Here is a 16,891-nt window from a genome sequence, read left to right as displayed (position 1 = left end):
CAGTGCGGTTGGCGCAGGATAGAGCAGGGTTTAGGGCTGTTGTGCATAGGGTCGCTATGAGTCACAAACGACTCGACGGCACATAACAACAACAACAAAACAATACTGAGTATAAAATTGAACTTGAAAAACTTTAGTATTCTGGTGTTGTTAACAGTTTTAATTTGCTTGGCTCCACAGTCAACACTCTTGGTATCAGTAGCCAGGAAATCAAAAGATAAATTGTCCTGGGAAAGTCTACTCTCAGGGACCTCTCCAGAATACTGAGGAGCAACAATGCCAGGTCTAGAGACGAAGGTGCACCAGATCAAGCCATGGTCTTTGCAGTTACTTGCTGTGCATCAGAGAGCTGCACAATGACTAAGGATGACAAAAGAAAAATCACTGCCTTTGAATTGTGGTGCTGGAGAAGAGTCTTGAACATACCTTAGACTGCTAAGAGAACAAACAAATCTGTCCTGGAGAGGGTGAAGCCAACTTTCTCCTTGGAGGCAAGGATTTTGAAGCTCCTTCTACTTACTGTGGGCCCGTGGCTAGGAAAGACCAATCCTTGGTGGTTTGAATTCACCTGTAGGTCCACTGGAAAAGGACTGGCAGCCTCCTCCTCTGTGATTTACAGGCTCCCCAGAATCCCTGGAGGATCTGTGAGTCACTTCTGAATTGATGACAATGAGCAAAAAAACCCAAAATTGGTTTATTACAGTAGTAATGACTGTATGATTTCAGTTATTTTTATCAGTTAACTTCTGGATTATTTTCTGGTTTTTAAGTTTGCCTTCACTTTTATTAGGTACAATGATTGTACTGAATTTGATCCTTAAATTCATTTTGCTGTATAGTATGTAATCATATCACTTAGAAATATTTTCTTATATTTGGTGACCCAAATTATAGTGAATAACTGTTTAGTCACAATTTCTTCAGACCTTGATAAGATATTGCGGGAGTTAATCTTAAATGTTTCAAGGCAACACAACTTTTATTTTTAAATTGTGATTTAAGTGAAAGTTTATAAACCGAGTTGATTTTTCCTTCACTTGGTCATCCCTAAAACACTCTTATCTTCTCTTTATTTTAAAAGCATTTCAAGGAACTAGCAGCGAAGGGAGAGGAGCAAGCAGTTGGGGAAAGGCCAAGGTCCCTTCTTTCCCCTTACTTTGACCTAGACTTCTGAAACAAAGTTCTCTCTGAATGAAAATGCTGCCTTATCCTGCACCACCCTCATAATTTCTACTGTGCTTAAATTCATTCTTAACAGTTACTGTGTCAGTCTACCTTGTTGAGAGTTTTCCTGTCTTCCTGACCCTCCAGCTTGGGATTCCCATTCTCTATGTTAGCCATAACTTCTTATGATTCACACAGCCAAATGCTTTTGTATAGTCAATAAAACACAAATGGACATCCCTTCGTATTCTCTGCTTTCAGACAAGATTCATAAATCAGCAGTGATATCCCTAATGCAGTGGCCTCTTTTAAATCCAGACTGAATTTCCAACAGTTTTCTGTTGATTTTCTGTTCCAGTTGTATTTGAATAGTCTATAGCAAGATTTTACTTGTATGTGATATTAATGATATTGTTCAGAAATTCTCACAAAGATATGGGAAAAATCTTTACAATTGGACCAATAAACGACATCATAATAATTGGAGAAAAGGTTGACATTTATAAGGATCTTATTGCTCTTTGAGCCATAATCAATGCCCTTCTAAATCCAACAGCATAGTGCATTGGATAGATCTCTTGCCATTGACCTCTTTAAAGTGTTAAAAAGCAAAGGTGTAACTTTCAGGACCAAGATGCACTTGACTTAAGCCAAGATTTTTAATCTCCTCATATGCTGCTCTTTGGAGGCAAGGATCCCGAAGCTCTATCTGACATACTTTGGACATGTTACATGATGGGATCAGTCCTTGGAGCAGGACATCATGCTTGGGAGGGTGGAGGGACAACACAGGAGTGGAAGACCCTCAAAGAGGTGGATTGATTCAGTGACTGGGGTAATGGGGGTAGGTGTGTTGGAGACAATAAGATTGGCACAGGACAGAGCAGGGTTTTGGGCTGTTGTTCATTATGAGTCGGAGGCAACTCGAGGGCACATAACAACAACAACAACAGCAAACATATGCATGTGAAAGTTGGATGATGAATAAGGAAGACCAAAGAAGAATTGTTGCTTTTGAGTTATGAAATTGGTGAAGTACATTGACTATATACCCTATAGGCTGCCAGAAGAACGAACAAATTTGTCCTGCAAGAAATGCAGCCAGGGAGCTCCTCAGAAGCAAGGGTGAGGAAACTGTCTCATGTTCTCTGCACATGTTATCAGGGGGAACCAGTCCCTGGAGAAGGACTTGGTAAAGTGGAGGATTGGTGAAAAAGAGAAACCTATCAATGAAATGAATTGACAGTGGATTAACAAACCCAGGGCTCATACATAACAGTGAATGTAAGGATGGGACTGAACACGATAGTATTTTGTACAGAAAATTGCCATGAATGAGGCTTAACCTGAAAGCATATAACAACTGCAGCAGTAGCTTTCCATCAACAATAGCTAGTCATTAGAACAGTAATCATACTCCTACTACATGCCTGGCTATTCTAGATGCTTGACATGTGACAGTAAACAAAACAGTTTCCCTTTATGCCTTCTAACAGACAAAGAATAGACAATAAGCTGATATCAGATGATAAATGCCCCAAAGTAGGAGAAAGGGAAAGGAGCTAGAAATTCTGTTTTAAATAGAATATTTTAAATTTTAAATGCTTACTGCATCTTCAAAGAAAGAGGTTGAGTAGGCAGTTGGATATGTAAATTGGGAGTTTATAGGAGAGGCTGGACTTAAAAATTTGGGCTCTCTCAGTTTGAGATGGTGTTTAAAGTCATGATATTACATAAGCTTGAGTGGTGATAGAGAAGCATTGAAGACTGATTACTGAATCCAAAACCACCAGAGGTGTAAATGTCAAGAAGATGAGAATCTAGACTTAGGGATCAAAAGGAGAGTCCATACAAGGAGAAGATCCAAGAAAATACAGTCACTCAGAAACCAAGTGAAGAAAGTGTTTCAAGAGGGGAAAAACAGGCTTTGAGTGAAACAAGGACTATTACATACTGACCTGATTGAATGGTTTCGGTCGAGTTTTGGGGAGGAGTTCAGATAGAAAGGAGGGAAGTGGAGACAACCAGCATAGATGACTCTTTAAAGGAGTTTTACTCCAGGATAGGCAGTGGAAGGTGCAGTGGGGGAAATGATTATAGAACCGGCCTTACAAGTCTGGTCTTGAGCAAGTTCTCTGTGCCTTGATTTCCTCCTTGAGACAACAGGGAAAAGAATAAGATTGTATGATGATGAAATGGGTTAATAATAATTATTTAGAAATAAATGTACTTGGCACTTGAAAGCTGAACCTGTTTATTTTCCTAGCAAGTCCATGGCATATTTAATACTCTTCTCCAGCACCACAACTCAAAGACATCAATTCTCCCTCTGTCATCCCTAGTCATTGCCCAGCTTTCAAATGCATAGCATGCAATTGCAAAGACCATGGCCTGGATCCGGCACAGCTTAGTCTCCAGACTGACATCATTGCTCTTCAGTACTCTGGAGAGGTCTTTGACAGCCAGCCGACTTTTCCAATGCAGTACATCTTTTGATTTCATGTTCTCACCTGACTGTGTATGGGAAGTCAGAGATGACCTACAAAAGCCATTTTTAACAATAAATCCACTACACCATAGGATTATAATAAACATTGTATGGTCCAGATAGGTGTCAGTGGACCTTGTAGGTAAGAGTCATAAAATAAGGCGGAGGGAAAAAAAGTCTTTTTTAAGTTATTATTATTAATTTTAATGAAAGTTTACAGAGACTTTGGATTTCCATTCATTCACTGTTGCACTTTTATCCCTGCCCACTGCTCCCCTCCCGTTCACTCTTCTCTTTGAAAAGTAAAAGAAAAATTCTTTCATTGTTAATATAATCCCTACCTCCAAGTCCACTCCACTATGCAGCCTTTGTTCTGGACTCCTGTCATGACAGTAATACCTAATCATATGTTCCTCCTAAACTGTTCTCTCTCTCATCTGTTTCAATGCAGTATACATAATTTATCCCATCTTATCTTTTTTTTAATCGCATGAAGCTTTTGAAAACATGGGGTAACATAGAAGTACCTCCAGAGATCTAGCTTGACATAATTTTGCAAAGTCTGTGTGATACTGTGCTTGTTGAGTGTCTGATATGTTGGAAACTTGTGTGTGTGCTGGGTAAAGAGTTGTACTTTCAACACAAAGGCAGGTTAGAATCTACCAGCTGCTACCAACAGAGAAAGATGATCTCCTCCCAAGTAATTTACAGCCTCTGAAAACCCACTAACATGTTGGCAGTGAGTGTGAGTGTATCTCATGGACAAGAACTTACTTGCTTGAGTATGTGTTACCGTCCCAATAATACAAAAGAAATCAAATTTACACTTAGAAGCCTTATTTTACTGTAGAGAAGGCCAAAGAGCATATGCTTCACAAAATCTTACCTCTAAGCACATGTGACTTTCCAACATAGCATTGTGGTGCCAACACATTTTCTACTGTTTTACAGATTTTTTTTTTACATATTATAAGTGACAGTGAAACATACCAGTAAACTCCAAAGACAGAAAATATAAATGATACTTAACGTATACTGCAGGTTATGAAATTACTCAAGTCTTTTGGCATACTTAGTTAGCATTTAAAGCATTAGCTGTTTTATTGTTATTCTGATGGGAATGATCAAGTGAGTGGTGGAGAGAAAAGGCATTTTGAAGTAAAGATGTACTTGAATAGGTGAAAGGGAAAGAAAATTAGTGCCATTATTCATATATTACTATTATATTTTTAGCATAGTAGTTTTTGTTTTGGTGAAGGTTTACACAGCAGTTTAAATTTCCATTCAATATTTTCATCACAAGTTGTTCAAGAGTGTTAGTTGCATTCTTCACAGTGTGAACTTACTTTTTATTTCTGCTCTCATTGTTCTGTTTTCATTAATCTAGTTTCCTTGCACTGTTACATTTGTATGCTTGTCTTAAAGTCGTTGATGACCGTGTGGTCTCTTATCTTAGGAAGGGAACCAGTGTCTTCAAAAGCTGCTTCAGACTCTTGATAAAAAAAGGAAGTATCTTCAGAACATGGAGCCAGGATGGGAGAGCAGATGTGAGATAGTTATTGGGGACTGTTGAGCCCTTGTCAGTACTTAACTGGTTGTTGCTTCCCATTCACGGTGAGCTTATGTCTGTCAGAGCAGAACTATAGGATTTTTCAGAAGCAGAGCATCAGGCCTTTTTTTTGAGGTAACTTTGGCTTAGTTTGAACCACCAGCGTTAGGAGCTGAGCAAACGCGGGGAGTTTGGAGGAGGACACTCCTTATTTGAAACCTGAGGCGGCCACCTTTTGCTATCTCTTGACTTTTCAATTACTTGGGTCAATAAATCTACTTTTTAAAGTAAATTTAGGTTGATTTGCTGTCATTCACAAATAAAGGAGACTTTTCCCAAACCTGTCATACTCTCTGGTACATCTTATGGATTCAGTTAACAAAAGGAATTTTTCAAATCTTCAAAACTTTGTTGAATGTGTAAGGGGTGGTGTAGTTCAAACTGTGCCAAAGTAGGGGCTCTTCAACACTCTCTTTCCTTTAGATCTTTGGCATGCTTATTTTAGCATGGGTGCCTTTGGGAGACCTAGTGGTGTAGGGAAGAGAATAGCAGAGCATTTTGACATCAAGTCTTGGGTTTAATATTAACTAGCTGTGTGTTTTCTAATTTGGAGAATGTGATTGTGAGGATTAACTAGGATTAAAAAATAAAGCACCAAATCTCTTCCCATTGAGTTGATTTGATTCTGACTCGTAGGAGACCCCCATATCCCGTGGGGGTTCCAGGGCTGACATCTCTGGAAGTCAGCCCTGGACGACTGTGTCTTTATCCTGTGGAGCTGCTGGTTAGTTCAGATGGCCAGCTTTTTTGGTTAGCAGGCTGAACACTTAACCACTGTACCACTCAAGCTCCTTTTAAATGGAATAATGGTCCTTGACATGATTGCCCATTTTCCTCCCTCCACTTTTCTTAACTTCTGTTGCATAGCTATTCAGATAGCTGTAGGATCTTTGTTTGACACTTTGGATCTTTGTTTGACACTTTTGTTTCTGAATTTTTACTGTGTTATTGGTGCTGTCATGTTTAACTTAATCATATGGTTCTTTTTAGAAATGTTTGTTATATGTTCTTGTTGTTGTTATGTGCCGTAGAGTCTCTTGCGACTCATAGCGACCCTATGTACAACAGCTCTAAACTCTGCTCTGTCCTGTGCCAATCTCATTGTCTCCAACACACTCATCCTGATTGATGCACTCATCCCAGTCACTGAATCAATCCATCTCCCAGAGGGCCTTCCCCTCCTGGGCCTGCCCTCCACCCTCCCAAGCATGATACCCTTCTCCAAGGACCGGTCTCTCCTTACAACATGACCAGAGTATGTCAGACGAAGTCTCAGAATCCTTGCCTCAAAGGAGCAGCCTGGTTTAACCCTCTTTAAGATGAATCTGTTTATTTTCTTAGCAGTCCATGATACCCTCAGCACTCTTCTCCAACACCAAAGTTCAAAGGCATCAATTCTCCTTCTATCCACCCTGGTCTTTGTCCCGCTCTCTGACGCATAACAAGTGATTGCAAAGACGATGGCATGTACCAGACGCACCTTAGTCTCCAGAGAGACACCATTGCACTTCAGTACTTTAGAGAGGTCCCTAACAGCAGATTTTCCCCATGGCAATATGTCTTTTAATTTCCTGGCTGCTGGTGCCAAGAGTGTAGATTGTGGAGCGAAGCAGACTAAAGCTGTGAACAATCTTGATCTCTTCACCATCCATCCTGATGCTGCCAATTGGTCCAGTAGTGAGAATCTTTGTCTTCTTTACATTGAGCCTCAATCCATATTGAAGGCTGCAGTCCCTGACCCTCAGCAGCAAGCCCTTCAGGTTTGTTTATATAGTTTGTTATATAGATATTTAATATCTATATAATATATCTATCTATATCTATATATCTAATCTATATATTTATATATCTATATAAAACATCTATTTAATATCTATATGTTATATAGATATTTAAAAAGGAAAACAGGCTTTCTGCTGTTGAGCGCTGTTTCATCCGTCTTGTTGGACAAAGTAGAACAAACCCTGTAGGGTTTTGAAGGCTTTGATTTTTAAAGAAGCAAGACACTGCCGTCTTTCTCTCACTGAATGTCTTGTAGATTTGAACCTTTCAGTTAACAAACAAGTACTTGAATCACTGTCCCAGCAAGACTCTTTCCAATAGAACTTTGTCCTTATTGTTGTAAGTTGCCTTAAATAATTTTTGACTAATTGAGATCCTCTGTATAAGCAGAGTAAAACACTAACTGCTCCTTCATCATCGTCACAATCAGTGTACGTTGATCACAGTACCTATCTGTTGTTACAGCTACTGTATCAGCCCACCTCGTGACTCCTCCTTCTTGTTCGATATCTGAGTGCTGCCTCTATAAGCACTGATTATGGGTTCGAGTACAGTAAACTCGTATTATTGCAATAGGCAGGTTTGCTGCCACATGCAGACACCTCTAAATGCTAAAGAAGGTTGTCACTTTAAAGAAGCTGACTCAGGCCGGATGTTTTAGTTGCCTCTCAGATCCATGGAAAAGTTGGAGAGACTTTCAAAGTAAGAAAGACTGATAAAGAGTGGATGCTTTTGAATTATTGTGTTGGCAAGGAATATTGAATATACCATATAGCCTGCCAAAAGAACAAACAAATTGGTCATAGGAAGATGCTTCTTAGAAATGAGGGTGGTGAAACTACATCCCACTTACTTTTGCCATTCTCTTAGGAGAAGTCAGTCCCTGGGAAAGACTTCATGCTTGGGAAAGTAGAGGGTAGGTGCAAAAGAGGCAGATCCTCAATAAGATAAATTGACACAGTGGCTAAAACAATGGACTTGAACACAGCGCGATTGTGAGAATGGGGCAGATTTGCCAGTGTCTCCTGCTGTTGTTGTGCATAAAGTCTCTGTGAATTGGCACTTAACAATAATACTCATTGAGTACTTTGTATAATGCAATATACTCACTTGTGTTACTTAACGCCTCACCAAGATAATCTTGTAGATAATATACTGGTTCCGGAACCCAAACTACTTTGTAGTAGTTTTACTATGTATCACATAGTAAAGATTCTCTTTTTGAGAATTAAAAGTCTTCCAATGAGATTTATTCAGGTACAGTATAATATGCTAAGAATATGAATGCCTGGGTAAAGAGTTAGCTGCTCACCATCCTCATCTGTAATTAACTGCTTCCCTCTTGGATATATGAGCATTGAATATATTATAAAAAACACAACAGTATTGGGAAAATACTATTATATAATGTTAGCCATTCAGTGAATTTTAACGGACTACCATTCTGTTCAAAGTTACGATCTTGAAAGCAAGAAAAGAAAAATTATCTTCCCATCATTCTAGTGAAGAGTCTTATCCTTTGTAAAAGGACATTTTGGTAGCCTTTTCCTTGTTAAAGCTTTGTTAGACTTATTTGGAAGCATAAGTTAGCACTTTATTATTGTTAAATTCTTTGTTCTTTGGGTTTTTTCATCAACATTACTGACATTAAGTGCTTTTGAAAAGATTGAAATTAAAATAGTCCCTATAGTTCTCAGCTGAGTTAAACTCAGGAATTTTTCCATTGTCCCTGGTAGAGCCCCACACCCAGCTATATCCAAGGCAACAGTATTTCAGGAATGGCTAACTGAAAAGCAGGGCAAACAAGCAGATGTTTCTCGACTGATAACCAATGTATCTTGTGCTTTTCCACTGCCCTGGAGTTTGAACTCATTGTATACTTAAGAATTTGTGACACCACCCTATAGTTAAAGATCTATCTAACTGCTACATGTGCTACGTGACTGCCCAAGTGACTGCCGCAAGTGCTACGTGCAAAAATGCTGTGTAAACCCTGAGCGAACACTGAACCAATGAATTCAAACTGTGCTTTCATCACCCAATGAGAAGCTGATACTCAGTTGTATCCCCCTAAAGTGTATAAAAAAACCCAACTTTGTCTGCTCGTGGTCGGCTCCTTTATCTCTTGCCAGAGATAAGAGTCGCCCGGAGCTCCGCAATAAACCTCTTATCTCTTGCTGTTGCATCAAGCTGGTGTCTTGGAGTCTTGGGTCTTCGCCGTCCACTCGGGACAGAACAGGACCAGCGGTTCGGGGGTCCTTCACTTTGAAAAGTAAAATCATTTCTTACATATCTTTATATCCTTTATAAGTACATAACATGAATGAGAGCTTGATAAAGTAATGTTAATTTTCTGAAGATAGAAAATAGAAGCAGTCTAGTATATTTAAAAAAATTTGTTAGCTTTGCATGCGTTGTCTTACTTGTGCTTTACTTCATTTAAGGTTCCTAAATACTTGTCCCAGCAGTGGGCAAAAGCTCCAGGAAGAGGCGAAGTTGGGAAACTGCGGATTGCCAAGTAAGTTACTTACATATTTTGACATTTTTGAAAGCTGCTTGAAAGTTTTTACAGGTGCTTTCAGGTAGGAGTTTGGTTCTTGTTCAAGTAGGTAATTTACTTGCTTTGTAATAGTTGTTGAGACTTCCGAGAAGATGACAACATTCAGCATGTCAAAGCCTAACAAGTGATGGTTAAAAACACCAGACTCATGGGGTACTCTATTGAGTTTCCAAGGCTGTACATTTTTACAGAAGGAGGAGACTGCTCACCTTTCTTAAGTAAAGCACATGGCAGAGTTGAATTGCTGATCTTTTCAATTATCAGTCTGATATGTACCAAGTCACCAGGGCTCCTCACATGATGGTTAGGGGCCCTGTACGGAATTACATGCAAATGTGCACACACAATGGTGTTAATAAAAGTTAAATTTACTGGTAAAATGTCTTATTGGTGAGCTAGCAGAATATTGAGTTCCCCTAGGCCCCATCCTTTGGATATCCTGGGAAGAGGTATACTCTGGTTGGGCATAACTTTATACACCAAGGAAAATGCTCTGGTAAGAAGAACTTTGCCACTGGCTACTGTCTCTAGAGGGCTGTTGGAGGAAGATATGGGACAACTGAGCAAATGTGACAGTTTAGCTTCCTGGTTGAGAAAATAGCCTCCTTAAAAATGGGAGCTTTAAAGCTCAGCAGGTACCAGCCAGAGGCTTTGTGTTCCTGTTCTTCTCTAATTGCTAGGCCTGTCCCTCCTTTGAAACACCTCTTGTCTGTGACCAATAGCTTCTATTTTATCAGTTAGTTTTGCTGTATGACAGACCACCTCAAAATTTAGTGTCTTAAAGACAGGCTTAAAGTCAGTTTGTTATTGTTGTTAGGTATCACCAAGTCGCCTGTAACCTATTGTGACCCTGTAAACAACAGATCTGAGCCTTGCCCTGTCCTGGGCCATCCTCACCGTCTGAGAGCCTACTTGATGGGATCTAATGCCAACCCTACCACATTAATAATCTAGCAGTCAAGAGCACTCTTCTTTTTAATTGACCTTCAGCAAAATTTAGCAGTTGTTTAATCACTTCTGGGAATCCCCCCCCCCCCAATTGGGCTTTGAGGCACCACTCTGTTGACTCATGTTTCCCCCTCCTTGGCAGCTGTTTCTTCCTTTTTATTCTCTCAGTCATTAACTATAACATGATCCCTGGACTCAGCCTGTGGTTATTTCTAGGTAGTCTCATAAGTTGTAGTTTTCAATACCACTGACTTTTCTCAATGTTTTCTCCAGTCTGGACTCATACCTGATTGCCTTCTTGGTATTTCCACTCAGACATCTCTTTTGGCCTCCCTGTGTAAAATAATTGTGGATCTTCGTTGCTTGCAAAGTCTGTATTGGGATACTCAAGATTTTCCATGGCTTTTCTTATTTTGCATGCTTCCTTTGAACTGCTTCTGATACTCTTTTTACATCTCAGCCTGTTTTGATCCTAATACCCTTCAAGGCCCAGCTCAGAGCTGCTTTTTTGTTGAACCATTCTTTAACTCTTGAAGTGAAAGAAGTAGTGTCTCTCTCTCTTATCTTTGTCCATTGTGACTCTATTTGAATGTTAACTTGTATCCTATTTTATATTTCGTCTCTTTACCCTTTTTTTCTCTTCAAAATCTATTTTATCTGTCAGTTATTAATATTTATGTAAGCTGTTAAACATCAGTGACATAAAATTCTGAATGCATCGTTCTTACCATCCGCGTCATTTTCACACTGATTATATCATTCTCATCAAATGTTTAGAGAGTGTTCACAGAACTCAATTTTTACAGTAACCTCTGTATGTATTATTCCTGTAACTTTCTTCAGTAAGGTACAATGCTTCAGTCTGCCAGACAGCACTTTTTTTAATAGTAAATCATAAAATTGGTTATCTTTAAGTGAACATCTTAGAATAATAGTAACATCAGCAAACTCCATGCTGTACCATTCTATGTAGCACATATCACTAACAATAAAATGTATTAAAACCTATAATTCATTGTAACATGAGCATACTGTAAGTTGCAGCCTATCAGTAATGGAAGGCTGCCAAGTTAAATATTAGGTTTATTCTGTACATCCTGTATTTTATGTAAATATAAGATAACTCTGATGACACAGTGTCTAAGGTGTCAGTCTTCTATACAGAAGGTTAGTTGTTTGAATTCATTAGCAGCTCCCCAGGAGAAAGATGGGCAGTCTTCTCCCTTTTAGATTTACAGCCTTAGAAACCTGATGCAGGGCTGCCATGGGTCTGAAACACCTTGACAGACATGGAACAGGTTAGGGTTTTGGTTATGTCTTTAGCTTTTATTTGAAAACGAAACAAAAATCTTATGAACTTTAAATACTAAAAAAAATTTTCGTTTCTCTTTTAGGAATCAAGGAAGGACAGAGGTAAGATTATGCAAAATTTGTCTTTAAAATATAAAGATATATTTAGTAATACTGTTATTATATTAAAGAGAGAGTATTGTTTCCGTCCGGAAAACTTCATCCCAAAAGAATGACTGGTGATCAGGGGCTCTAAAAACTGTGCCACCTTTATGTGACTGGTTGTGGACTCTTCTGGTTCCGACCAGTATTGGTTCTTTTTATCCAGATTTCCCCTTTGACCTAAATATTCTATATTTACACTGTGAAACCTAGTATTCACTGTAGCAGAAGCATTTGAGTTAGATATTTGCGGGGTTTCGATTGTGATCCATTAATTAAGCTCAGGGCCCAGATAACACAGTGTGTAATGCTAATGAGTAGTGCCCTCTCCTAAAGAAACCAGTCTCGGAAACCGAGTGGAGGGTTGCTGTGAGCCAGCACAGGCTTGGTGGTGGTGGCAGTGGCTGGGGTGTTGTTTTAGTGTTTTTTTTTAACTTTTAGTAAGTAGTAGGTAAGTATATGGTAATCCTTACTTGATTAAGAGATTACAAATTTTATGCTTGTTCATTGGTTTGTTGGGTGTTGTTTTTGGTTTTGTTTTTTTTTTTTGCAGATCTGGTTTCATTTTGAAAGCTTACTTACTGTTGTATTTCTATTCTAAACCTTCGTATTCTGATATCCTTATAAATACTTAATTGTGCTTGGTAAAATACTCTGCTAGCCCAAATGCTTTACCTCTGGCATTTTGAATCTACCAGTGGCTCTTAAAGAGAAAGGTGGGCTGCATCCTCCAGGCTGTGTGCAGGCTTGGACACTCAGTGACAGTCAGCTGTGAGTTGATTCTGACTATTTTGGCTGTGAGTTTTGTTAGGTTGGTGGTAGACTTTTTGCTTTTGTTTTAAATGTTTTCATACCATACTCATTAAAACCTAAAGAAAAGAATACATCTGCTTATGAGGGTGTTTAACCTTTCCAAGGTAATTAGCTCACTCCTTCCCACCTCTTTTAAGTGCAGTGTTATGTGTCACTGAGTTGGAATCGATGTATATCTGGCCCTCCACTGCTTTCAAAGGCAGTTTAGTTGCTCAAGAGGAGATTGCCCATCCTTCTCCTGCAGATATAAAATAATCATTCACTCAGCAAATAGGTTTCCTTTTGTGTGCCAGTACTTGATGAGGTTCTGTAGGCTGTAAAGGTGACAAGATGTGATCCCTTAACCTCCAAGACATTGCTGTTACTTGTTATTGAACTAAATGAATTCATAGCTGACACTCCATTGGATTTGTAATTCATGTGAAAGGAGATTGCCTGTATTTTGCCCTCAGAATTGGTAGATTTGAACCATGTACCTCTGGATTGGCAGAACAGCTCCTTATGACTTTGCTACCAGAGCTCCCATTTAATAATATTAGGGAAAAAGAAATTTATTTCTGTTTTGGGATGGTTTTTCTCAGTTACAGACCAGAGAAAACATTGGAAAGTTTTCTTTATAATGATACAGTAGTGTCATTGTCCTGGTAAATAGGAATAGATTCTGGATTTTTTTGTTTGTCTGCTGGTTTTTGTATGATTGACTATTAAAAGTTTTTAATGAAGTTTTAAAAATGTATTTAATAAATGACTAGAGAATTACTTTATTATTAATAACAAATTTTTTATAGATTCCTTTAAGACAAGGTTCTGTTATAGTAAGTTCTGGTTAATGTGTTTGTTAGGTGTCATTTACTTTGAATGAAGATCTTGCAAATATTCATGATATCGGCGGAAAACCAGCTTCAGTCAGTGCACCTAGAGAACATCCATTTGTCTTGCAGAATGTTGGTGGACAGACATTAACAGTGTTTACCGAAAGTTCATCAGGTAAGGGGAATGGAATTGTTTAGTCTTGAATAGATTGGTTATCTCAATGTGCTCATCTGTATCTTTTTCTAAGATCACTAGCAAGACTTCCACCTAATAATTTATTTTTGTTATTCGTATTATGCTGTTTTTCTGCTTTGCAACTTTCTTTTGATTAGTGAGTTTTTTGCCGTTGTGTGTGAAGTATTGTGTTTCCATTTTGGGCATGAAACAAACAGAACAAAGCAGATGGGAGTTTGCATCAGACTGTCTTCTGAGATGTTGGACAAACAGTCTTCTGAGTTTTGCCAAGATAAGATGGTCATCCTGCTCCATCTGAGTGATAAGGTGGTCATCCTGTTCCATCTGAGTGAATTGATAATTTTGAAAAATACTTCTTAATCTAGGGAAATTTTTTTCATCTAGTTTTTTGTTCTTAGATACTTTCTATACTAAGCAGGCTTTTTATATTCATAACAGCAAACTGCTCTCATCTGATATATTGATACCAAAAAGCTTTAGGGACAGTTGACCTATGCATCTTTACCATAATATTATTAACTCTTCAGTAAATCACGAGCAAGAGTTTCTGATTGAAAATGAAATAGAGTGAACTTAATTTTTGCAGTTTTTATCTTTTACTGAGTTCAGAGTATTTCTGTTAAGGCACCACACCACCTAACTCACTTTGTTGTTATTCAGAATATATACAGCAGAACATGGTCCAATTTAATGATTTCTGCATGTATAATTCAGTGACATTGTTTGCATTCTCCAAGTTGTGCAACTGGTGTCACCCTCTTTTTCTTAATTGTTCTTCCTTGATGAATATAAACTATGGCACCTAAAGATTGCTCTGTGTATGTCTGTGCGTGCACATGTGCGTGACCTTTCAAGCTGTTGTTACCAATTTGATGCCATTTGGATAATTTTTAAAAGGACGTAGTGCTAAAAAAAGTGCTCAAAGAAGTTACTGTGTACCAGTTAAACTGATAATTAATTTTAAGAAAACTTCAAGAAATAGTTTTGGTTTAAGGTTTAAAGATTATTTCAGGGCACTAGTTCTTAGTAGTTCATCCAGCCTTCATAGCTCCACAAAATCTGGTTTCTGTTAGAGTTTGAAATTCTGTTTTGCATTTGCCTCCTTTTGATCCACATTTCTCAGTAGACCAAAAGCTGAACCTTCTAGCATGGAGTTAGTCCTTACTTCTAATAATACTGGGTAGAGTTGTCACATTGTTTCTGAGGTTTCACAGAAGCAAACTACTTAACAGTAATGTATTTGAACTGGTCTTTTAAGAATAGACATAAATGTACCGGAATAATAGGGTGAAAGTAAGGTAAAATTAATTTCCCTTACCTTAAATTGATGAGTCTTCCTTCAATCCTAATGCCACAGTTTTCCTCATAGAAGTTAGAGGATAATAAGTAGCCAGAGAAAGTAGAATCGGGAGTACTAGATTGAGAGTGGGACTTCAGTTTTAGATAGTGTGGCCAGTGTGGGCCTCATTGAAAAAGTGGCTTTTGAGCCATGTGTTGAAGGATGTCCAGGACCCACGTGGAGTAAATCAACCAGAAGTTTTCAAGGCAGACAGAACAGTTAGGGATGATGGCCCTAAGGTGAAGGAAACCTGGCTTATTGAGTAATAAGAATGCCAGTGCAGATGAGCAGGGGGACGGAGGGGGAGGCTGGTAGGCGGATGAAGGGCCTGACTGGTTTGTAAAAGACTTTGGGAGCCCTTTTCTTTGATGAACTCTATAGCACTTAATAATAAAATTTAAGAATTGTCTTTTCTTCTACTTGAAATGAGAAATTATTGGGAAGTTTTGAGCCAAATCTGACTTACATTATTCAGGATCACTCTGACTAGGAGTTTGAGAGGAGATGCAGGCCAGGGTGGAAGCAGGAGATGATTGCTCTAATCTAGAAAAGAGATGGCAGGTTCAGACCTGAGTGACAGTAGTGCCAGAAGTCTGGTCTCTCACCTGATGCCCGAGCTCCCACTTCTTTAGTTACCATGATAGCATGCTTGAACATCTTGTCACTGAGGATATAAAGTAGAATTCATTTTTCCAGTTTCTTTGTTTTCCATACATACATATTTCTTGAGACATAGCATCTTTCTGTTGTGTTGGCCTTACTTCCCTCTTTCTCAGATGTTCAGTTAGTTGCCTCATTTTGTCATTTCTCCTTAAACTGAAGCTATCCTCTGAAAATGTCACCCGCCTCCAACCCCCGTCCAGGCTGCTGTTTAAGCTACATAAAAGATCTCCCATCTAGTAAAATAGATTCCTGGCACAACTGTCTGTTTTTCTCCCACTGGTTTGATGTTTTCTTCATCCTCAGGAATATTCCTCTCTGGTTTCTCCATTTGTTTGCCTTTATAGTTAGACTCATCCTTTACTTACTTCCCTACCAATGTTGATTCTTCTTGCTTTGGACTCATGTGACAGTAAAGTCTGTATTACTCTTTTCACTTTTAATTAAACATTGGATAGGGGACTACATAGATCTTAAGCTTACCATCATAGCTGCTACTATGTGACTGAGCACTAGATGACAATGTTTGTTAAACAAACAAATTGAAATCATTCTTATATTTTTTTTCCTCATAAATATTACTACTCTAAAGATGTCACATTATTGACTGGAGAAGATTTCTCTCTTTGAACTGTTAGTGAGTGGGATAGCTTGTTAGTAACTAAGAATAATTTGTTTCTCTTGAAAGTTAACAGTCTTTTTCCTTAAGAAATTTGAGGTTCAAAGATGATTCTTCTCTTTATTTATCAGAATAGTTCATCACTGACTGCTGTGACACATGGCTGTACTCAGTGTGGACGTTTTAATAAGACATATGGACCAGATAACAAAGAAGTTGAGATAATTGGGAATATGTGAGAATTTATTTGGTGATGGCCAGCTTAATTTACTTTTAAGCATGCGTATAGTAACATATATACCAGCTTTCATGTTTTTTAGAATGTGTCAGTTTATGGTTGAATACTAATATATTACTATGGATATAATCTTTGAAGATGCTAAATCACCACTCATCTTAAAACTTGAACTGAAATTATATAAATTAGAATGTACTTTTTTGTACTTTTT

At 38.4% G+C, this 16,891-nt stretch overlaps 1 protein-coding gene across 1 annotated transcript in view; it reads left to right on the top strand.

The window, feature by feature from the left end:
* Positions 1–16,891, top strand: part of GTF2F2 (general transcription factor IIF, polypeptide 2, 30kDa) — a 150,578-nt gene that overhangs the window by 3,557 nt on the left and 130,130 nt on the right. The window contains exons 2-4 of the mRNA XM_006884558.1: positions 9,488–9,561; positions 11,946–11,964; positions 13,659–13,803. Coding sequence (XP_006884620.1) covers positions 9,488–9,561; positions 11,946–11,964; positions 13,659–13,803 — 238 coding nt within the window. The remainder of the gene's footprint in view (positions 1–9,487; positions 9,562–11,945; positions 11,965–13,658; positions 13,804–16,891) is intronic.

The sequence above is a fragment of the Elephantulus edwardii genome, unplaced genomic scaffold (genome assembly GCF_000299155.1).
Source record: "Elephantulus edwardii isolate Elephantulus edwardi_28Jun2011 unplaced genomic scaffold, EleEdw1.0 scaffold00036, whole genome shotgun sequence".
In the NCBI taxonomy this organism is placed as follows: Eukaryota; Metazoa; Chordata; class Mammalia; order Macroscelidea; family Macroscelididae; genus Elephantulus; species Elephantulus edwardii.
The sequence above is the reverse complement of the archived record's forward strand: the minus strand, read 5'-3'. Positions and strand labels throughout refer to the sequence as shown.